Source organism: Babylonia areolata, chromosome 25 (genome assembly GCF_041734735.1).
Source record: "Babylonia areolata isolate BAREFJ2019XMU chromosome 25, ASM4173473v1, whole genome shotgun sequence".
Taxonomy (NCBI): domain Eukaryota; kingdom Metazoa; phylum Mollusca; class Gastropoda; order Neogastropoda; family Buccinidae; genus Babylonia; species Babylonia areolata.
The window spans coordinates 8112908-8137281 of record NC_134900.1 but is presented as its reverse complement, the minus strand read 5'-3'; the positions used below and the strand labels follow the sequence as shown (position 1 = coordinate 8137281).

General features: G+C 45.8%; 1 protein-coding gene across 1 annotated transcript; it reads left to right on the top strand.

Moving 5' to 3' along the window:
- Window positions 1-464: 464 nt before the first annotated feature.
- Window positions 465-22780, top strand: LOC143299766 (uncharacterized). Its single transcript, XM_076613167.1, is given in 5 exon segments — window positions 465-601; window positions 1605-5068; window positions 5920-6391; window positions 14388-15975; window positions 15977-22780. Coding segments are annotated over 4 exon segments (8550 nt in total). The 5' UTR covers window positions 465-601; window positions 1605-1720; the 3' UTR covers window positions 19119-22780.
- Window positions 22781-24374: the final 1594 nt, after the last annotated feature.

Here is a 24374-nt window from a genome sequence, read left to right as displayed (position 1 = left end):
CAACTTGGAGGAAACTTCACAACACTACACTAACTGAGGTGTCTAATGAAGAGTTTAGAAACCAATTCCGTCTCAGGCTTGAGTTTTCACAAGCTAGCCTTCAGTGTTTATGTCTTTGATTGTTTATTTTGTACATTTTACAAACTGTTTGTGAGAGACATTGTGGGTATATTATGTTTTGATTGTTTATTTTGTACAGACTATTTGTGAGAGATATTGTGGGTATATTACATTTAATTGTTTATTTTGTACAGACTATTTGTGAGAGACATTGTGGGTATATTATGTTTGATTGTTTATTTTGCACATTTTACAAACTGTTTGTGAGAGACATTGTGGGTATATTATGTTTGATTGTTTATTTTGTACAGACTATTTGTGAGAGACATTGAGGGTGTATTCTGTTTGATTGTTTATTTTGTACAGACTGTGAGTGACATTGTGGGTGTATTCTGTTTGCAGTGCTGAAGTTGTGGACGTGGGCCATCCACTACTGCACGAAGCTGTTAGGAGTGCTTGACGACTAGAGTCACATCACGCCACCACCTTCATCCCACACTGTCTGCCGTCTGCTCTCACTTTCTTTCTGCTTCTTTTACAGGTTAGTATGCAATCAGTCGATTCATTGCGTATGTAGGCATGTATTTGTACACAGTGTACACATAAAGTCATTAAGTTCATGTCAGTTTTGCCAAAAGTGATTGGGTTCTTGGGGGATATTGTTGGAGGGAGGAGAGAATTCCTTTCAGCTTTGCTCCAGATTTAAGCAGTGGTATTCAAGCTTGTCAAGCTACATTGATTGTCATTTGGGGGCAGGGGTGGGGACGTAGTTGTTGTTTTTAAGTAAATTAGATATGTTGTTTGAACAGACAGTTGTGTACACCACCTCAGCACTAGTGCAGGGTCTGCTGTGTGGGCAGTCAGTGTCATCTATCAATAGGTAGTCTCAATGCAGCTAGGCTGAACTGACTGACAGTTCAAATCACATAATTTGGGCAGTGGTTTTTGTTTTAACCCAGTGTTTGGTTGTCTGTGTGAGTGTGTGTCTGTCTGTATACTTGTCTGTGTGTCCGTGGTAAACTTTAACATTGCCATTTTCTCTGGAAATACTTTGTCCGTGAATACCAACTTTGGCTTAAAAATTGTAGGAAAAGTATCTTCACAGTCATGCCAATAAGAGTTAGTAAGTCTCCCGAATTAAGCTGTGTTTCCCATATACTTAAAGAAATTTTCAGATTATATCAGTAACAAATATATAGCTCTCATCGTACAAATTTGCTTTTGATTGTGTTTGGAGGATTCAGCATAGTTGTGTTCTGATCAATGGTTATAACAGAATGAGAATGATCTGTTCGGTCTGTCAGTTTGTGTGTGTGTGTTGGAGTGTAACAGTTGTAGTATTGAGAGAATGTTACTTTGTGGGTTTTGTGCATTGTGTTTTTATAATATTAATGATTCTGTTTTATATTTCTACTACTTTTTGTGTGCTTTCACATTAGGCACTTGATTTGTAAAACGCTTAAAGCTTGCTTATGCTTGAATTATAGCGCTATATAAAAATAAAGTATTATTATTCCTTCTTTTTTTTCTTTTCTTTTTTTTAGCAGTGTGGGATGTGGAGAAATTGGAGGCTGTGAAGAGGATGACATGAGGCAGGCGTGACCACGCGATGTGAAAAAGGGTTTAGCTGACATGACTGGGACGGGGAGCCGCGTCAACCATGCGTACTAAAGTGGAGAAGCGTCGGGTGCGACAGGATCCAGCCAGCGCCCTCGTTGATGCCCCCACCATCAGCCAGCCGGCCCCGCTGTCCTCGCAGGGGGATGCCGGGGCCACTGCTTCTGTCCCTGCCGGCCTGTCAGAGGGATCAGGGGGGGGCCTGCAGCCCGACGCAGAGCGCAGACCTGTGTCCATCAGTGAGGCACAGCGACTGGCAGCGGCCAACCATGTGGTGGTGGCATTGGGTCCTCCCGTCATCATGGGGCCCACCCGGCTGATGTTTGACGGCAAGGGGGAGGGAGGGGGCAGTGGTGGGGGTGATGGTGGTGATGGGGTGGCTTCAGCTGTGACTGACGGAGTGGGCAAGGCGTATGAAAAGCTCTTCTCTGGGGGTGCCCCAACCACTGAAGACAAAGCCATCAAGAAGCCCCCTAAGAAGCGAAGAAACAATGAGAAGAAAGTGGAAGTCGCACTGGACCTGTCAACGACGTCTGCAGTGCATGGCACTCCAGGAAAGGACCCGCATCCCCCCATGACAGAATCGGTGATGGTTCCGGCACCTCTCCCAGTGCAGTTGCAGCAGCCTCCCATCACGCCACCCACCCCCTCCCCGCAACATCAGCTGACATGCTCCCCCCAGCACATTACACTCCACAACTCTACGCTTTTGTGTCGATCACCACCTAACCCCACCCACTTGTTGCAGCAAACACCGCCCTCCTCCTCTGAACCTGTGCTGATGGACACAGCGTCAGACTCTGCGGACATGATGCACCCCTCTGAGGTCACAGACTTACACACAGCAGCAGAGGATGGCACACCAGTGACCCAGTTTGTTAGGTCAGGTTCAGAGGTGGTGCTGACCGTTCCGGAATCTGACTTGGTGCTACCCATGTCCCACTCTCAGCAGGCAGACATGCAGCCTCTGGTGCCACAAGCTGAAGCAATACAGACGTTAGACGCAGAGGGAGGGGAGTTGAGTTCCGCCACCTCCACCTCCCTTTTGCAGCCCCCCACATGGTTACTTACTCCTCAGGAAAACCCTCCAGGGCGGGAGGGGTATGAACATGAATCCTTGGCAGCATCTGATCAGAGGACAGCACAGCCTGCTCTGGAGGCACCCAGTGAGCCTCTGGCGGCTTCCCCAACCAAAACCAGCAAAAAAGCAGGGAAAAAGACTGCGTCTAAGAGCAAAAGTGCCAAAAGCAGGAAAAGTGCTGAGGGAGTGAAGACCGGTAGTGAGCAAAGTGAGGAGGGCAGGGGTGAGGGTGCTGTGGTGGGTGTGGCCCAAGACGCTGCTGTGACTGCCCCCAGCACCAGTGCAGCAGGGGATGCCTGCACACTGCTGCCCAAGGAGGCCCCCTCTGCCAGTGACAGTACCAAGTCCACACCAAAATCTGATAAACCTCAAAAGAAAAAACCTAAAGCAGGTGATGAAAACAGCCAGTTAAGGTTACAGCAGATAGAAGAGACTATCAACAGTGTTATTGCACGGTATGTATATAACAGTGACAATGTCTTAGATTTTGATAAGTTACGTCAAGCTGCCAGGGAAGCAGATGCAAAAGCAGCAGACTCTGATAGCAGAACAACTGCTAACTCCTGTGATGCTTCAGAGAACAAAGCAGCAGCAGCAGCAGCAGCATCAACAGAAACATGTGTTGACAGTGTAACTCCTGTGTCTTCAGAAACGAGAACAGAATCTCAGCCTGGTGTGAATCCTTGTTCCGAAGTTAGTGTAGCATCAGCGCCTCCCAAGCCCAAAAAGAAAACTGCTGCTAAGAAAAAGCAAACAGAGACAAAGGCAGCAGCGGGCAAAGGAAGCGAGGGGGAACCGACAGCAGGGACTGAAGGAGCTGCTGAGTCTCAATCATCCTCACCTAAGAAAAAGCCCAAGAAAAGCAAGGCTAAAAGTAAAGAGGTGACAGAAGACTCAAAGAATGAGAATGGGGTGGCTGAAAGTAAAGAGGTGACAGAAGACTCAAAGAACGAGAATGAGGTGGTGGTACCTGATAAGAAAGCCAAACCAAAAGCTCGGTCGAAGAAGAAAACCAAGGCTCAGTCAGCAGAAACAGCAGAAGCTCAAACAAATAAAACAACAGAAGGTGCTCCTGATGCAGTCCCCAGTGAAGATGCAAAGCCTCCTCCGGCAAAGAAAAGGAAGACAAGTAAGAAGAAAGAGACCTCAACGGCAACTCCTGTGGAGTCACAGCCATCATCTGAGGTGATTCCTAATGGCCATGTGGAAACAGAACCCCCTGTTGAAACTCCTAAACCTTCCAAGAAGAAAAAGTCCATAGCCAAAAGTAAGGCAGTGAAGCAAGTGGTTGACAAAAGCTCAGACACCCTGTCAGTTCCTAACGGCACAGAGGTCCCTCAGACTACTGATGTCTCTGGGTCTGGAACAACAGGGCCTGAGAAGGAAGATAAAGAACCAGAAAAACCAAAGGCTAAACCCAAACCAAAGAAAGCTAAGAAACGCAAATCTGAGGGTGGTGAAGAAAAAGAGTCACCTACCAAGAAAGATGCAGAAGAGAACAAAAGTCAGGTGACAGGAGAAGAGAATTCAGGTGCAGTGAACGGTGAAAGTGTGAATAAGGAAGAAATTAACGCAGAAGTAAAAGACAGCGAAACAAGCAAACCTCCCCCGAAGAAAAAGAAAAAGAAAGAGCCAAAGGAAGGAGAGAAAGCTGAGCCCAAAAAGAAGAAATCACCCTCAAAGAGCAAGAAGGCGAAAGCTTCCACCACAGTTTCACAGAGCACAGAAACCGAAGACATGGCTGCACAGCGGAGTGGCGTTACAGACACTGAGAATGGAGAAAACAGTGAGGCAAAGCCTTCAGAAAACGGCGAAGAAGAATGTGGCACCAGCACGGAGCAAGGAGGGCAGGAAGCCAAGGCGTCGACCCCGGTGGAAAAGAAGGTGAAGAAGACGCTGGACGAGGTGATCTGCCCCGACTGCGGGCACAAGACACGGGGCCAGGCAGCCCTCAGCCGCCACATGAAGAAGCTGCACGAGAAGTCGATGGTGCTGCCCTACCCCTGCCCCAAGCAGCCCAGCTGCGACTACAGTGCCAGCAAGGTGAGCCTCCTGGCCCGCCACATGCTGACCCACGGCCTGTACATGTGCTCCCGCTGCCAGTTCACGGTGGACGCTAAGGACAAGTACGAGGAGCACCTGGCGGCCGAGCACAATGTCAAACTGGACTGCAAGCTGTGCAAAAAGTGCTGCCGCTATGTCAAGTGCGACACCGTCACCATGGAGCAGCACCTGGAGGTGTGCCAGGGCCCTGTCCCCTTCACCTGCGACGTCTGCGGCAAGGAGTTCAAGTACGAATCCTCGCTTAAGGTAAGCATGAGGGGTTGGGGAGGTGGTGGTGGGGGGAATGATGTCAGGTTTTGTCAGGTATGGGGCAAATGAACTGTTTTGTTCTGAAGAGTATGCTCCTTTGTTTGTGTTAGTATTCCATGTGTATTGAAAGTTTGTATCTCTGTATGTGTTTGATCCAGTCTGAACAGTGTGCTCCCTTGTTTGTGTTTATGTTCCATGTGTACTGTAAGTTTGTATGTCTGTATGTATCATAATGTGTATGCTTCATCCAGTCTGAATTGTGCTCAGTTGCTTGTATACATACTGTACATTTTTATGGAAGTTTTACGATGTGCATGCTTCGTCCAGTCAAAAGAAACCCCAGGGAAATTGGTAGTTCATTCTTCTTTTGATCTACATTGGGCAGACCAAATAATTTGTGTTCAAGTGGATTATTATTGATAAAGTACTCCTCCGTGAATCAGGAAAGTGTAGGTCTTGGGTTTCGCTTGGGCCAGATATTTTCTCCACCCCCCACAGCCCCACCTTCCTCTACTAAAGCTCAGTTTGTGGCCTGGATGCTAGTCTTTCAGGTGAGATGATGGAATTTAGGCCCTGTGTGTATTGGTGTACAGAAAAGAACCCATAGCAGCAAGACTCTTAACCCTGGTGAAAGCCTAGAAAATGTCATCACACTCAGTCAGTCAATGTTTGATATCAGATATGCAAGGAAAGATTTTTTTATTGATATTGTGCAATGTATTCAAAGCATTTATTCATCTGTATTTCATTTAGTTTATATTCATTTAAGCTGCAGCAGATTTCAGCAGAAAGACCACTTTTCTTCGGGGCACAGAAATGAATACAACTGTGTAGATTGTACATTTCAGGTCCACCACCACACGCACTTCCCCGACCAGCCTAAGCTGTACCACTGCTCCCAGTGTGAGTACGCCTCCAACTACCGGGCCAACCTGCACAAGCACGTGCAGAACATGCACATGCAGCGGCCCCGCGACATCAAGTGCCAGCTGTGCGACAAGATGTTCTCCACGGAGGACAACATGCGCCGCCACATGAAAATCCACACGCAGGTCCGGCCCTACAAGTGCCTCAAGTGCGAGAAGGCCTTCAAGTCGCAGTGCGCCCTGCGGGGCCACCTGGTCAGCCACGAGGTGGCCCGCCCGTACAAGTGCAATATAGACAACTGCCAGCGGGAGTTCCGCACGCCCAAGTTCCTCAAGAGCCACCAGGAGGAGTTCCACCGCCTCATCCCCAAGAAGTACCACTGCAACGTGGAGGGCTGCAACTTCTCCTTCTTCAAGCTCAGCCACCTGAAGCGGCATGAGATTTCACACACGGGTAAGGTTTACTTTTCTTCTTTTTTCCAATTCTTTCAGATACAGGTCTGTTGGGCGACTGAGTTTCAGTTGTTGTTATGAAATGTGAAATATGTTTCAGAAACTGTTTTAAGTCATATGTGACCCACTTCCGCCATGGGTACACAAAGTCGAGTGCAGCGATTGTTGGCACAGGCCAGAAAGCGGGAGTTGGATCAATTTTATCAGTTTTACTTTTATAGCATTTTTTGCTTCTCTAACCATTTTTCTATCATATATATTCGTGTCAAATCTGTATTCGACTCATAAAAGCACTAAATCGGGTTTTTTATAAACCAACCCATGCAAATAACCCATTGAAAAGTCGGGAAAATGACTATTTTTAGAACGCAGCGAACGACAAGAACAAAGAACACACCATGGCATGTTGCCTATTAATAGAATCGCCTCGTTCTCGAGTTTTCGTTTCGGCCATTCATAAAGTCATTCGACGTGACCTGAATTTGTAAACCACTTCTAAAAAAGGTAAACATATGCATTAAATTTGACCAATCTGTATGTAGCTCAGAAATCTGGGTTGGTTACGACTTTAGTCGTTGTATGTGATTGACTGAACATTTTCCAAGGGAGACTACCCATGAGACTTGTTGACAACATTTCAGTCGAAACGAACATGGCACGCCGAAGGGAACGACGAATGTTAGACCTGTTAAACCAGTCGCATGTGGCAAATTTGCCCCAAGACGAAGAATTGCGCGAACTCATTAATGATTATTTCATTGATGAACCAAACGAAGAGAGTTACGACGACATCTCAAGCGACAGTGACGAAGATACTGGAGAAGAAATGCAGCTCGATGCCGACTTGGACGACATACACGATAACCACGTGGAAGAAATACGACCACTTGTTGAGGTGGAATGCGGCAGTCCTGTCTTCGCAGAAATTGGCTGTGCTCCACAGTATCCCACACTCGAAAGTGCAGCAAACTTTAAATGCAAGTGCACACAAATTAAAGTTGCTGTTGAGGCAGATCAACCGGCTGATCAGAGGAGAGGCTGCATCGCACAGTTTACCGCTGAAGAAATTCTGACTATACAGCTGAGCTGCCACGAGATGACAGATGGTAAGTGCTTGTTGAAAAGTGTGTGTGTGTGTGTGTGTGTGCGTGTTTTAATTTCATTATCTCAGACTAGCCTTAACTCATGTTCAGTGTCCATCTTGTATTTGGTTCTGTAAACTGGCAATAATGATTTATATTCATCAGTCAACACTTTATGTGGGAAAGAGGAGATCGATGAAGAGGCAGATAATTGAATAATGTATTTTTTCCCCAATGTGGGGGTGAGAGTGGTGGGCAAATGCATAGCATGTGTATGAGAGTGTGGATATACTTTTCAGTTGTTCACATTTTAAATTATGGTTATTAATTGAATAATGTATTATTCCCCCAGTGTGGGGGTGAGAGTGGTTGACAAATGCATAGCATGTGTATGAGTGTGTGGCTATACTTATCTGTTGTTCACATTTCAAGTTATGGTTATTGTGTATAATCATTCATTGTTTTTTTTCTTCTGTCCTTATTAGATGAACTGGACTTGTTTGTCATGGGCATATTCAGCTCAAACATGTGGCAAGGAGCAACTACAGAATGCAGTCGCAGAAAAGACCAGAAGGCATGCCAGAAAACACGTGTAGTGTACACGAGTCGTCTTGTCTGCAGAAGCACCTTCATGTTTCTCACAGGGTAAGCCACAACATCATTCATTTTGAGAGTGTGTGTGTTACTGTGTGTGTCACTGTGTGTGTGTCACTGTGTGTGTGTGTGTGTGTATGCGCAACACAGCACACAACAAATTATTTACTGAAATTCAACAGTGATGAGAATTACTGGTAATGTATATCATTCTATATTTTTATAATTCAAGGTAACTTTTTTGTAAGTCAGTTCAAATTCAGTGTCTAAGCCATTTGACTATGTGTAACTATGTGGTGATGTGTTTGATAAAGGTGAATAAGTATGTTTATGCATATGCTGATATTACAGAGTGACTGACTTATTAGATTATGTATTTATGCAGCTGTGCTTAATCTTTGTGTGCATTTACAGTTTGTTATGTTTGTACATGCATTTTTAATTTGGATTGGATGACAGCAACTGAATACTAGATTAAAACTGAAAAGAAATTATATGAATGAAACTACTGCTGAGGTTCCAGTAAATTAATGTAAACCCCCCATAATAGCTGCAACGGTAGACATGGCAATAAACAGTGTGACTTGAATTTTCATTGGAAATTTTAAAATGTTTCAGTGTCAAGGCCAAACGACTGCGAAACCTTATGAAACACTACAAAGACAACGGGCCCTGCCTACGCATGAGGAACAGAGGAGGGAGGAAGAACAACACCAAGTGGCCTGTCCCTGGATGACACAAAAACCGTGTCATACAGTTTATAAAGAACTATGCAGAAGACAATGCTGTAAGCCTTCCGGGCAGAGTGCCTGGTTTCAAACGTGATGACATTCTGCTCCTGCCATCCTCTGCTCCAAAGAGTGAAGTCCATCGCTTGTTTGTTGCCAGCTGTGATGAAGGAGGTAATCATCCCAATCTACTTTTCAGAGTTTCCCTCCACACTTTAAGTTTATTCTTTTTATTTTATTTACTCATTTATCTGTTTTTATGCATGTACTTATTTCATTTACTTTTATTGATTTTATCAGTATGATTATGATGATTTCCTTGGTAATCATACCAGTTTTATTTTTTTACTCAACAGTTTATTTGATAAATAGATTATTTTTGTTATTTATTTATCCTTTATTTTTCATTCTTTTTTTTTTTTTTTTCTTATTTTACTTGTACTTACTCATTCACATTAATATTCAATCCATCTTCTTTTTAAAGATTTGCTCTTTGTTATTTGCTTCTTCAGTCTTTATGTCTGGCTGTCTATCAACTTTAAGGTAAGTGAGGAGGTTTGTATAGATAATAGTGTGGTATGAAACAAACTAATTTTTGCCTCACAGCAACTTTGTCCTTCTAATCAGAGAAGAGAAATGATGTTTTTTTTCCTGATTTGGGAAAATAGAAATTTGTTCTTGGCATACTAACTTTACTGTCAAGAAGGGAGTGACACAAGCACATTATTTGATGTTGTTGTTGAAGAAAAGCATTGAAAGAGTTGAAAAAGAGAAGAGAAAAAGGCAAGCAAAGCATGCATTACAAACAAACATGATTTTTCATGTGTTAAACACTATACTTAGTTTGCTTGTGCAGTCAGCTCAGTAATTATTTTCCCTGTTTCAGTGAAAGAAGTGCACATGAGCAGTTGCAATTACAGGTATATTTCAAGTATACCTGTATATTTAAGTATATTTCAATTAGGGTTTTCTTATTTTCCTCACCATTCCTTGCATTGTGTGGTGTGCAGGATTCCGCCCAGTGGCCATTTCTACATTTAGAAAGCTCTGGGCTTCCCTTCTTCCATTTGTAGTTGTTGCTTGGCCCATGACTGACCTGTGCTGGATCTGCCAAGCGAACAACCACTGCATATTTAGAGGGGCCAACCTTGACGACCAAGAAAAACAAGAATTACTGATGGAGCAACAGCTTCATTTGAGTCGTGTTGAGGAGGAGAGGGTGCTCTACAGAAGCATGACGGCACAGAGCAAGACGGTTGTTGAACAGCAGCAGATCATCTCCCTGGGACCCAACAGGCCATGCAGGGACGTCACTGCCCACTACTCCTTTGATTTTGCACAGCAAGTGCATCTTCCCCACAGCCCCTACCAACCTGGCCCCATCTACTCCCTGACCCCCAGAAAGGTGGGGATTTTTGGTATCTGCTGTGAGGGTCTGCCACAGCAGGTAAACTACTTGATTGATGAAGGAGCCTCATCAACCAAGGGGTCTAATGCGGTCATCTCCTATCTTCACCACTTTTTTGACCAGTATGGCCTTGGAGAGAGTGAGGTGCAGCTCCACTGTGACAACTGTGCTGGTCAAAACAACAACCAGTATGTACTGTGGTATTTTGCTTGGCGGGTGATGACTGGAAGGCACAGGTCTGTCACACTCAATTTTATGCCACCAGGCCACACAAAATTTGCACCAGACTGGTGTTTTGGGCTGCTGAAAAGAACCTTCAGGAAAATAAGTCCATTCTCTTCAAGAGCTGTCGGATGTGGTTCGCAGGAGTACCCCTGTGAAAAAAGTAAACATTCCACAGGTTGTCGCCACAGAAAATGGACAAACTCTTGTCAAAACATACAACTGGCAAGAGTTTTTCAGCGCCCATTTCCGGACACTGAATGGAATTTAAAAAAATTGGACACTTTCGCTTTTCAGCGGAAAATCCTGGGAGTGTGTTTCACAGAGAAACTCTTGCAGATGAAGAGACAGAATTTCAGTTTGTGGGAGATCTGGAAGAAGCCTTTCTTCAACTGGATGATGTGCCAGCTCTCATACCACCACCTGGTTTGTCCCATGAAAGACGAAACTATTTATACAGGAACATTCGACCCTTTGTGAGATTGGAGGCAAGAGACATACTGACCCCAGATCCGGATGCCTGAATGAGAGTTCACAGAGTGGACGTTTGCGTGTGCTTGTGTGTGTGTGTGTGTGTGTGTGTGTGTGTGTGTGTGTAGCTTATGTATTGTGTATTCTGGATATTTCATCACCATGTGACCTCACCATCAGCTGCAATGCTTGTGACTTGAGCAACAGTTTCAGTTTTTCAGTTTCAAGGAGATGCAAAGTGTGTTCACCATACACCACATGTTCATACTATACGGAGAAAAAAAAAAAAAAGCTGATGCCTAAATATTATCCAACTCGTTGCTCAGCCATTGTGACTAGTATGAGACAAGTGAATGCTGTGTGACCAGTTCAGGATTTAAACATTTCAAGTGTGTACTGTTGATCCAGAGCAGTTACCAAGTAAGTGTATTTTTTTTTCTTCTTCTTTCAGTTTCACTTTGATTTGTGATGAATACTGCAGTTTGTATTTATGTCACTGTGAGAGAGAGAGAGAGAGAGAGAGAGAGAGCAAAGTTGTTAATTCTAAAACAAGAACATGTTTTATCCTTCATCAGATAACTTTTTTTCTCTATTGTTTTATGTATATATATTTCTTTTTTTAAAGTAAGATTTCTTTTTACTTGTGTGGTAAAGCAATAAACAGTATTGCTGTATAATGCTTTTATGTTATTATGGTAAGACTGTTTTGTCTGAATGCTTTTCCAATCATGAACTGGTGAAAAATGTAAAGTTCTAAATTCATTTTCTCAAGACTGCACAATAGTAATGAGGCATAAGTCACCTGAGAGGTGTATTAGGGTGTATATTACATGTGTGCTAAATTTCATCCACTTAGGTTAACATTTAAACCCCGTTGCTAAGTAGTTTTGACATTTTAGCTCCTCTTTACTTTGAAGGGCGTTTTTTCAAAATGGCCGAATTTCCACCAGCACACTTATATTAACCATAACTTCCTTTCTATTTATCCCTTGACAATATATTTAGTACCACCAGAAAGCTCTTTTTCTCTAGTTTCTGGTGATACCAAATTCTCCAAATGTCCAAAATGACACTTTGTGTACCCTTCGCGGGAGTGGGTCACATATGTTAATTGCTTTGAAATTTGTTTCATGGTTGAAAAAAAGAGTGTTTGTTTTTTCAGTAATTTGTTGTTGTTTTATTTGTGAAATATTGGTGGGGAAATGTAAGTCTTGCATCAAATTTACCTTGAAACATATATTTTTCACAGTTTAATTTACTTTAAAAATGTGTTAATTTCTGCAATATTTTATTATTTGGTTTTGTTGTTATTTTCCTGTGAAAAGTTTGATAGATATATGCCAGGCTGTTGGCAAACAGCAATTTGACAGATTGAAGCCATGATATATGTTATATATATGCACTATAATACATGAAGATAACAAATAGTTGTGAAAGTTTTTTTATTTTTGTTGCATTGGATTTATGTTAATGTACAAAACTTTGTGTATGACAGTAGTTTTGTTAGTAAATGGAAGTTAATGTTTTAAAAAGTTCCTTGTTGGAAAGAGCCAGTAACGTCATTTTCGATTTCAGTTTTGCAGCAGACAGACATTCCTACCCCCACATGATTTCTGGTAACTTTTTTCAATACGGTGAAGAGTTGCTTCCCTTCATTGAGCTGCCATCAACTGTTTTGAAAACTGAATCACCTTTTCAGGTTTTATAGTTAATGATTAGATTGATGAGAGGGAAAGACTGTGTGACTGGATGTGTGTGAGTGAGTGTGTTTGTTTGTGTCTGTGTGTGTGAAGATATACACTGGCATCCTTGTATAATTGTAATATCAGCTGGAAAACGATCAAAAAGCATAATTGACAATATCTGTTTATATGGCCCAGGAAAAAAAAAATGTCTTCAACTCACTCGGGACGACAAGTTTTCTCCCTTGCTTTTCCCCACAGACAGCCGATTTGTAAGGGTTTGGAAAGAACAAGACAAAAAATACAAAATACAGAGTAAGAAAATGAAACTTTCAGAACTGGTTTATTACATGTTGAGCTATTACATAAAAATAAAAAAATCAAATTTTTCATCTTATTTTTACGGTTTTGCCATATGTCGAAAATACTGCCAATTTTTCACCCCGAATCACCATACCCATGCTCGCTTTCTGCATTAAATTCACTTTCTTCTTCGTCAACATCCACCTCTTCAATGTCCGACCCTTCAGTTTGTAGCGTTTCAAGTACTTTCAACCCTATAGAATGTTGACGTCGCTGCTTTGTTTGCTCCACAACATTTTGAGAAGAGCCCGCTTTGCTAACAGGCTGGAAGCAAAAACTCTCCTCCGCAGCAGATTCCGAAGAGGCTGGGTCACCCTGAACGGAGGCTACCAGGCACACCAAGATCCCATCAGGACACTGGAGAGAAGACACCAGACTACCATCTACCGCCTTCGCACAGGACACTGCGGCCTCCGAGCACACCTGAAGAGGATTGGAGTGGCAGCCACATCCCTATGTGATTGCGGCCAGGCTGACCAGACCCCATCCCATATTCTCCAAGACTGCCCCCTGTATGAGAAGATGCGGCAGCAGTCCTGGCCTGGGGGTGCTGACCTCAACACCAAGCTCTGGGTGACGGCAGCCGATCTTCACCGGACGTCTGAGTTTGTGGCATCCCTCGGACTTCGACCCTGACTGCGTAGCTGTCGAACGCAAAGAAGAAGAAGAAGCTAACAGGCTGGCATGCGAGCAGACGACCGGTCAGTGACTTTGTCAGCGTGTGTGCAAGACGGGCCACACATGGCAGGCTGGCCAATCATACCATTCGATTGTGGAGTGACCCAGAATGGCACACTCTGCTTGGCTAATCACAAAATCACGTGCACAGCGCGTGATGGATTTTTATTTCTTGAAAATGCTATTCCATTCCGTCGTCTGAAACCGAATACATTTTATGTAGGAATGCTCACGCATTCGTCCGGAGAGAGTTAAGGTACAGGAATTACAGAAAATCAGTTATTGGATAAGGATTTAAAGTTTGTTTTTTAATTGCATTATGTCTTCTTGATCATGTCTGAAGTATTCTTGAATCAAGATAACATGGTTTTGCCTCAGTGACTATTTCCACGTTTTCTTGTTTCGCTAGGATTATCTATTTATTCCTCATAAAAATATATTTCAATATTTTGTTTTTAAAAAAAACAAAAATCACAAAAAAACACTGGGAGCAACGCTACCAGCAGGTTATCAAAGAAGAAATGGTTCAGAAGAGGTATCTTATAGATTTATATTTATGCATCATTGTTCTTGAGGTCCAGAAAAAAGGTGAGTATTGCTGATATATAATATATTTCAATATATTTCCTTCATTGGCAAAGTGGTGTTTCATGCTCCACTTTCCCACCTTTGCTGTCTTTCTCTCCCTCCCCTCCCTCCTTCCCCCCTTTCTTCCCTCTCCTTTCCCTCAACCTGGACATGTCAGTGACCCCTATTTGTTCTGTCACAGGAGAGAGAAACTTCCACTGCAGCCACCCCGGATGCGGCAAGTCGTTCCGGCACGCTGACAACCTGAAGGTGCACCTGCGGCAGCACACCAACGAGCGTCCCATCTCGTGCCCGCAGTGCAAGTTCACGTGCCGCCAGAAGTCCTCCCTGCAGTGGCACATGAAGAAGGAGCACAACGAGAGTCTTCCCGCCAGCACCACAGACAACGGGGTCAGCAAGGAGGTGGTGATACCGCTGGACGGCAAGCCCCTGGAGGGCTTCACCCTGCCCAAAGGAATGACCTTCCCCGAAGGCTTCAAGCTGCCCGAGAGCCTGACGCTGCCTGAGGGGGTGAAGCTTCCTGAGGGGGTGGACCTGGCCGAGGGGGTGGAGGTGGTGGAGCTGGAGAAGATCAACGTCATCATCCCCGCTGGGGAAGGGGAGGAGCTGCCCGTCACCATCACTGAGCTGCGACCCATGGACCTGTATGACTTCCACTCCGACAACGATTCCAGTGACGAGGCCACGCCCGGTGTGTTTAAACGGGACAAAACCAAGATGGCCAGTGCCGCTCCATTGCCTCCTGCACCCAAAGAATTGTTGCTGAAGAATTCTGTGCTGGATGTTCTGGATGAGGAGGGCTTTAAGCTAGTCGCTGAAGAGGGAGTGTCTAAGCCTAAAAAGAAGTCATCCGGCAAGAAGGCGGTGAAACCTAAAGAGACTGTCAACAAAGAAGGTCAGGAAGAGACAAAGAAAGATGACAGCGTGGAGACAGCAGTGAGTGAGGACAAGAAACAGAAGAAGAAAAAGGCGACACCAAAGAAAAAAGTCAGCGCTGAAGAGAAAAGCCTCTCACCAAGCAAGAAGAAGGCCGGTGCTGAAGAGAAAAGCCCGTCACCAAGCAAGAAGAAGGCCAGTGCTGAAGAGAAAAGCCCCTCACCGAAGAAGAAGAAAGCCAGTGCTGAAGAGAAAAGCCCGTCACCAAGCAAGAAGAAGGCCAGCGCTGAAGAGAAGAGCCCGTCACCAAGCAAGAAGAAGGCCAGCGCTGAAGAGAAGAGCCCGTCACCAAGCAAGAAGAAGGCCAGCACTGAAGAGAAAAGCCCCTCAGCAAGCAAGAAGAAGGCCAGCCCTGAAGGCAAGAAGAAAGCCACCACTCCCAAATCTAAAAAGAAAGCAGCAAAACAGGAGACAACAGAAGAAAAAGAGAACAAGAAGAAGAAGACAAAGAAAAAGAAAGCCCAGAACAACAACGAAAATGAAGAAGGTGATGTCAGTGAGAAGCCAGACGATCAAAACAAGGAAAAACCTGATGAAAAGGTTGAGGAGAAAGAGACTGACGAGACCAAGGAAAAGACTGTTGAACAGATTGAAGACAAACATGATGAGGGGAACACTGAACAAGTTGTGGATACCAAAGATGAAGAGACCACAGCAGACAAGGCAGAACCAGTGCCTGAAGAAGATAGCAAGGCAGATGACCAGGGTAAGGATGAAACCAAAGCAGATGAAGTTGAAGAAGAACCTAAAGCACAGACAAAGTCCCCAAGCAAACCAAAGAAATCCGCTGCGAAGAAGAAAACTGTTGCAATAGCAGCAGCCGGAGGAAGAAGAAGCAGGTGGGGAGAGTGAAAAACCAAGCAAAGCCAAAGCCCCTGCCAAGGGAAAGAAAAGTCCTAAAACACGAGCCAGTCCCAAGAAACCCACCAGTCCCAAAGGCAAGCCTGCCAAACCTGCCACAAGGAAGACCCCTCCACGCAAAGCAGCGACCACCAAGAAAGGGGGGAAAACTGGAGGCAAAAAGACTCCCACTGCTGCCAAGAAAGGATCCACCAAGAAGAAGAAAGCCCCAAAGAAGAAGGCTCCTGCCAAGAAGAAGACTGTGAAGAAGGGGAAAGAGAAGGAAGAGAAAGCCGTGGAGGAAGAAAGCAGTGTGGTGGAGCCGAGCGAGGAGCAGACCCCTGTTGTGGAGCCCAAGCCAAAGGAAACGACATCTTTCCCCCTTAACAGGCTGCAGACCACACGGCGACCCAGAGAGACACGCAATTCTCTGGCAGCAGCAGAGGAAGCCAGCTCTCCAATCAGACCCAGCTCCCCGATGGACTCAGAAGAAGAGAACATGCCGCAGGGAGCAGGCAGTCCATATCGGGAGTTTGACTCTCAGGACATGGACGACAGTTCTCCAGAGCCTCGGGCCTCACCAAGCCCTCCTCCGTCACCTCCTCGCGTTGAAGAACAGCCAGCGTCACCACCGGTCGCTGAGGTGGAAAGCTCTCCAAAGGCAGAAGACATACCGGAGATGGCTGAAGCTCAGGAGGAGGAAGAAGCGGAAGTGTCGGACACGGAGGACATCATGAACGACATCCCTCTGACGCCTCCCCGAGCACCAGCCCCCCCACCTCCCCCTGAGAGTTCCGATGAAGAGGAGATCATCCCTTCCCCTCCAACCCACATGCCCTTGTCTGCCGACACTTCAGACACTGCCGCTCCCAGCTCTGTGCTGACGGACCAACCAGGCTCCCAGGCCCCAGACTTCCAGCAGCCCCACTCGAGGGAGGAGTTCCAGCAGCCCCTGTCCCAACAGCCCCATTCTCACCAAGACTTCCAGCAGCCCCACTCCAGGGAGGAATTTCAGCAGCCCTTGTCTCAGCAGCCGCAGTCGGTGGAGTACCCGCAGCACCACTCCAGGGAAGAAATCATCCAGCCCCACTCCAGGGAAGAGTACCCCCAGCACCATTCCCGAGAGGAGTACCCCCAGCCATGCTCAAGGGAGGACTACCCTCAACCCCTCTCCAGTGGAGATTATTCTCAGCCCCACTCCAGGGAGGAATATCCTCAGCCTCTTTCCAGAGAGGAGTATCCTCAGCCTCTTTCCAGAGAGGAATATCCCCAGCCTCTTTCCAGAGAGGAGTATCCTCAGCCTCTTTCCAGAGAGGAATATCCCCAGCCTCTTTCCAGAGAAGAATATCCCCAGCCTCTTTCCAGAGAGGAGTATTCTCAGCCTCTTTCTAGGGAAGAGTATTCTCAGCCCCATTCAAGGGAGGAGTACTCCCAGCCTCACTCCCGGGAGGAGTTCCCTCAGCAACACTCGAGAGAAGAATACCCTCAGCCTCAGTCAAGAGAAGACTACCCACAGCAGCACTCAAGAGAGGACCTCCAGCCCCAGGGATCAGTTCCAGAGCCCATGTCGGTTCATTCTGTGCGTTCCGAAGGTCTTCCTGAGGATGTTCCCATGCCTCACTCTGTGACGCCCTATGATGCAGTGGCAGCTCAGACGATGCCCACTAGTGAAGCGGAAAGTGCGTATCAGTACCTGCAAGGCCTGGCACAGGCAGGGGAGACCATCTCTGAACCCTTGGCAGGAGAGCCCAGCCGTCTGCAGCAGCTGGAGGCTTTAGCAGAGAAGCCTCATGAGGACAGTCGGCGGGTGACGGACATGGTCAAGTCTCCAGTAGGCGCTGTTCCCACCAGCGTCATCACCAGCTTGTCCCCCTCGGCCACCACCCTGCCCATCAGCACCCCAGAGACATCGTCACGCCGGATGGAGATCCTATCCACAGACCGCCACATGGACCAGACACTGGTTCGGGACAGTCCTGCTCTGACCAGGTTGGGGGAGGGCACCTACGATGCCTTCTCCGCTCTGAACCCTCTGGCCAGCAGTGCAGCGGCCCGGGACAACAACAACCTGTTTCCGGCACCCCCCAGCACTCCCACCTTCATGCGGCTGACGGAGAGCGAAGCCATGCTGCAAAGACAGAGGATGTCGACACCTTTCCTCCCCACGGCACAGCCCCCAGAACGCAGCCTGTCGCGCCTACCAGAGTCCTCCCTCCAGCCTCCCAACCCCTCGGCCTTGCTGCGTCGCCCGGCCACCATGGCAGATGGGATGTTTTCAGGGACGCCCGGCATGCCCCAGGCCATGCCCCGCAACCCCTTCACTAACACCTGGGCAGGGCAGGACGTGCGCCCCTCCCACTGGGGGCAGGCCCCCACCTACCTGGGACAGCGCCCCACCAATGCCCCCACCACCCCCTTCCCCTTCCCCACCAAGGAGAACTACCAGTTCATGTTCGACCCCACGGTGCGGCCGGGCGTGGCGGACCGCAACATGTTTGCCTCCCTGTCTGGCAGCCAGTCCCAGCGGGACCTGGCCTCGGAGCCCAACCCCTTCCAGTTGGACCGCTTTGATCTCAGCACCTACTTTGGCAGTCACCCTTACTCTGGGGCCGGCCTAGACTACAGTCGCTCTGCCGTCAGCGCAGCCTCCAAGACGTTTGATGAGCGCTACAGGCAGACCGCCGTGTCCATGAGTGAGTTCCGTCCCCTCCCCCCCACCACCTCCACAGACATGTTTAGTGGGATTGGGGTGGGGGTCAACTCTCTGAACAGTGCCAGCTTTAACCTGGACAAGTACACCATGTATGGCCGTGACCCCATGTATCACGCTGCCGCACAGCAGCTCTCGGACAACACAAACAGCGCCTTTTTGACACACGCCACCCCGACACAACACTCTATGTTTGACAGGGACTACCCACACCGCTCGCTGTACACCCATCAGAACCCAGCCTACCCTCTGTTCAATGAGCGGCAGTACCCGGCCACTGCCAAGTTGACAGGCCACCCCACCCCCGCCGCCATGAGTCATGAGCGAGATTTCATGGCCAGGCCCACAGCCAATGAAAACCAGATGCAGGACCCCTACCGATGTGGCATGTTATATAACGTGGTGAATAGATATCCATTTGAGTGAGTCCTCTTTTGGTTTTCTTGATCCACTTGTGTGTGTGTGTGTGCATTGTATGTGATGTTGTGGGGTCAGTGGCCAGGGCTGACCCCCTTTAGTGTCAGCGTAGTGAGGTGAGCTGTTAGACCTGTACTGCAGCTATCGTGCTGATGGACCGTACCCAGCCAGAGAGGCAGCAGCGTTGAGGTGTTTATGTTGCAACTCCTGCCATCTTTGTCATCAATCCAACGTTTTGCGCAGTTTGGCAAGCAAGGTGACTGCTGGGGTGCGGGCTTCTTGACACTGGTGTGTGAGTGACTGCCTGACACTTCATGACAGCAGGGACAGGGGATGTCACTGTGAATCCAGAGTTTTCAAGCTGAACTCCCTTCTTCCTCCATACACAAGCTCATACCTTTGTCAGAAAGGGGGGGCTCCACAGCTTGGAACCGCTAATGTGTGACTTGACAGACATTACCAAAACTAAGAACATGGGCACTTCTTTTTTTTAAGGTATACCCATGGTAGTGATACTTAGATTTGTACAGATCACAATTCAACTTAAGCTGTGCTGAGAAAGAGAGTGTGTACACATGGATATGTGTGAGTGTGTGTGTGTGTGAAATCTAATTTTGTAAAGAAATGTGTTGATGATGCAATTTTTTTTCAGCATCAGTTTTTTTGTGTGTGTGTGCGTAAACTGTAACCTCAGATGAAGCATAAATTGACAGAAGCAGATTTGGAGGGATTATAATGACGCTTTGCTTACCTCCTGCCCTGATATGTTATATAATATAGGCCTAACTGGAGTGGTGTAGCCCCTGGTGTAATGTTGTGGAATGGCTCCATAAACTAAATGAGGAATTATTGCAAGGCATTGAGTGAGTTTGCAATGTCTCAGTGTCTGTTGCCGATGATAATGCCTGCTTCTGGTTCTGTGTGCTTCTTCCTGACTTGTCAGCTAACCATGTTCTGCTGCCTATGGTTTTTGACAATTTAGATTTCAGTTTGTATTACCAGTTAGCTTTTGCTGTTTGCACCTTGTTTTTGTTTTTTGTTTGTTTGTTTTTTTATTTGTTTCCATTGCTTTATTTTTTAATGAAGTGTATCAAATGCTGTATTGAACATGATGTGAGCATAATCAACTCCAGAGTTAACTTCAAAAGAACACAGAACAAATTGAAAGAACAAATATCAGTTCATACCTGGAACATGAACAATCGCAAAAATACCTGGAAACTTTGGTGCATGTATGGTTGTGAGCGCGTGTGTTTGTGTGTGTGTGTGTGTGTGTGTGTGTGTACTTCATTTTGAAATTAAACTTCTGGAAGTAGTGGAGTGTGGAGTTCTTTCTGGAATTTTTTGGTTTAACCCTTTGTATTTTAGAAATAAATCTAGCATTTCAAAAAGTAGCCCTCCATAACTGAACCCTTTCACACTTTGACACAGGCATTCATGGAGATCTATACACACATGTACACACAGCGTGCGCACACACACACATGAGAAATATATAGGCACATGGAGACAAATGTATGCACACACACAGCAGTGCTCAACTGATTGACAAGACAAGTGTCAGAGGTGGTATGTAGATGCAGATAATAGAAACACAGTATCTAAAAAATATCTACCTATATCTCTTGTTCTCCCTCCCTCCCGATTTCTTTGTCTCAGAACACAAACATACCTGACCTATACTAGGTTATATATGCTTGTTGTTTCTTTCATGATTTTACTGGCTTTTCTTTAGTAGGCTATCACAGGTCACTATTGGAGTTCTTGAAGTCTGAAACAAATGGCATAGTTTTGAAGAAAGCAGTTGATTTTGATTTTGTACTGATTGTGATAGAACACGAGAAAGAATTTTAACAGGACTTTGAAATTTAACAATAACACATTCTGAGTTTTTAAATCCTTACCTTTTTTAATCCTGAATTGAGCTTCTGTTAATGTGTGACTGATTTGGCCTGGCTTAGTGGTTGGTTCGCCTTTTTTGTTGTTGTTGTTGTTTTTATCCTAACCTTAGCATATCTTTAATGTGGTGACTGATCTGTATGATTCTGAGCAAGTTTTGACATCAGATGAGTTAACACACAATACATCAACTGTCTGCTGCTATTTATGTAGCCAGTAATAGTCTGTTTGTTTCAGTTCACAGTTTGGCCAGTGGTAGTCTGTTTATTTCAGATCACAGTGTGGCTTTATTTATTTGCCTTGTCACAGGTTTTCACACATTTTGATAATGATAAAGCACACGGTATGTATGTATGTGGGGGTGCACACACGCTTGTTTTATTGTCAAGTCTGCAGTGCCGTGTTAACAGCTTTATGATTGAAAGCTTTTAGCAGACTTTACAAGGCCTTTCCTGAGGTACCCTATTTGTAGGGCAACAGAAAACGAGCAGCACAACTGACAATTTGGCATTTCCCCCCTCCCCCCCCAGTTCTCCCGCCCCTTTCCCCCCTCCCCCCAATTTCACCCTGCCCCAGCAGCCTTTATCTCTGGCTGGACACATGTATTAAAGGTCATAGGATTGTTGACAAGAGAAATGTGTGTCATCACAGTTTTACAGTCATGCTCATTCACACACACAAGCATACACAGACATGTATACATATTCCAGAAGAAGATTGTTTTCTGATAAGGTTGACAGAAACTTGTCCATTAGGTAGCCTGTATTGCTTTCTTTTTTTTTTCTACTTCAAGGCTTAATAAAGAAGATTGACTTTAAAAGGAGCAGTTTTCCACATACAGAATCATGACGAGCTAGACTGGCTTGAAAGGAAGAGGAGGTTGGCTCTGAGCAAGAGAGAAAACAGTGATTACAAGTTGGTACAATAGCTGTTGATTTTGTCATGAATTGAATGGTGATAACTATGTTGTTATGTAATCTTGTGATCATGTTTTCTTTTGTTTCCTTTTTCTTTTTGCCCTTGTTCTTCCTCCATCAAGTATTACAGGCTTTGAGTGTGGTATGGCATCTTTTTATAGCCTAGTATCGTGTGTGTGTTGTGTAGATATATATACTATATTGATATTTGTTATACTTTATTGCAAGGCATATGCTGAAACTCTTGATGCTGTGAGTGTGAGAACACAGTAGTAAGGTCAGACTGGCATTCATATTGAAGTCAGTTAGTCACTCTCTTCACACCAACTATCCTGGTTCTTGTCAGCAACGTGCTTCACTAGTTCTCTCCAGTCCAGCTGTGCTTCAAGCAGAAGCCAGGTTGCTTGGGTTGTTTTCTTTGCCCCAGATGTTCAAAGTGAAGAGAAATTGTTGTTTTGGATGGCTGTTTCTTGAAGAAACTACTAATATGGGGTTGGATTATCTGAAATATTTGTTTTTTTGGGTGGCTGTTTCTTTCAGAAACATCTGTGGGCATGGATGATTTTTCAAACACTTAGTCTGCTCACTTCCAGTGGATTTCTGTCATTGAACAGTATTGCCCTGTCTGTCAAAAGTCATGCAGTGAATAGATGTTAAACTGAAGAAAATACACTAAAAATTATAAGTACTCTTGTGCCTCCTCTGCTAGCTGGGACTGAGTACTGTACTGTGTTAAGGCATGGATGTGGGAGAGCTCCCTGAGGGACTGAGTACTGTACTGTGTTGTGGGAGAGCTCCCTGAGGGACTGAGTACTGTACTGTGTTAAGGTATGGATGTGGGAGAGTTCCCTGAGGGACTGAGTACTGTACTGTGTTAAGGCATGGATGTGGGAGAGCTCCCTGAGGGACTGAGTACTGTACTGTGTTAAGGTATGGATGTGGGAGAGTTCCCTGAGGGACTGAGTACTGTACTGTGTTAAGGCATGGATGTGGGAGAGCTCCCTGAGGGACTGAGTACTGTACTGTGTTGTGGGAGAGCTCCCTGAGGGACTGAGTACTGTACTGTGTTAAGGCATGGATGTGGGAGAGTTCCCTGAGGGACTGAGTACTGTACTGTGTTAAGGTATGGACGTGGGAGAGTTCCCTGAGGGACTGAGTACTGTACTGTGTTGTGGGAGAGCTCCCTGAGGGACTGAGTACTGTACTGTGTTGTGGGAGAGCTCCCTGAGGGACTGAGTACTGTACTGTGTTAAGGTATGGATGTGGGGAGAGCTCCCTGAGGGACTGAGTACTGTACTGTGTTGTGGGAGAGCTCCCTGAGGGACTGAGTATTGTACTGTGTTAAGGCATGGATGTGGGAGAGCTCCCTGAGGGACTGAGTACTGTACTGTGTTAAGGCATGGATGTGGGAGAGCTCCCTGAGGGACTGAGTGCTGTACTGTGTTAAGGCATGGATGTGGGAGAGCTCCCTGAGGGACTGAGTACTGTACTGTGTTAAGGCATGGATGTGGGAGAGCTCCCTGAGGGACTGAGTACTGTACTGTGTTAAGGCATGGATGTGGGAGAGGTCCCTGAGGGACTGAGTACTGGACTGTGTTAAGGCATGGATGTGGGAGAGGTCCCTGAGGGACTGAGTACTGTACTGTGTTAAGGCATGGATGTGGGAGAGCTCCCTGAGGGACTGAGTGCTGTACTGTGTTAAGGCATGGATGTGGGAGAGTTCCCTGAGGGACTGAGTACTGTACTGTGTTAAGGCATGGATGTGGGAGAGCTCCCTGAGGGACTGAGTACTGTACTGTGTTAAGGCATGGATGTGGGGAGAGCTCCCTGAGGAGAGTTTTTACGCACAGAAATCTGTAGCAACAGGAACGTAATGTAAAACATTACAGAATGCAGCGCAAGGTATCATCAGTAAAATAACAAAATACTCCGTGTTAGATGTTGTAAGCTTTAGACCACATGTCCTCAGCAAAAATACATGGTGCTCCTTGTGGAAAGTTAGATGTGGTCACTCAAGTCTGGAAGCTGTGGCATTAGCAGAATGCTGGATACCCTCTGCAAAATACTGTCTTCAGCAGAATGCCAGGTACCCTCAGTAAAAATTAGTGAAAGGCTAGATGTGTTAAGCAAATTCCTACATACTTCTAGCAGAATTCTGAGTGTCCTCTGCAGAATACTACGTGTCATCTGCAAGATGATGGGTGTCCTCAGCAGAATGTTAGCTCTTTTCAGAAGAATACAATGTGTTGTCAGTAGTGCTAGGTGTTTCTCAGCAGAATGCTTATGTTTTTTGTTGTTGTTGTTGTTGTTGATGTTTTTTTTAGCAGAATGCTAGGTGTATTCCACAGAATGCTATGAGCAGTCCTATGAATTATAGGTGTTCTCAGCAGATTAATAGGTGTTCCCCATAGATTGATAGGTGATGTTAACAGAATACTAGGTGTTCTCA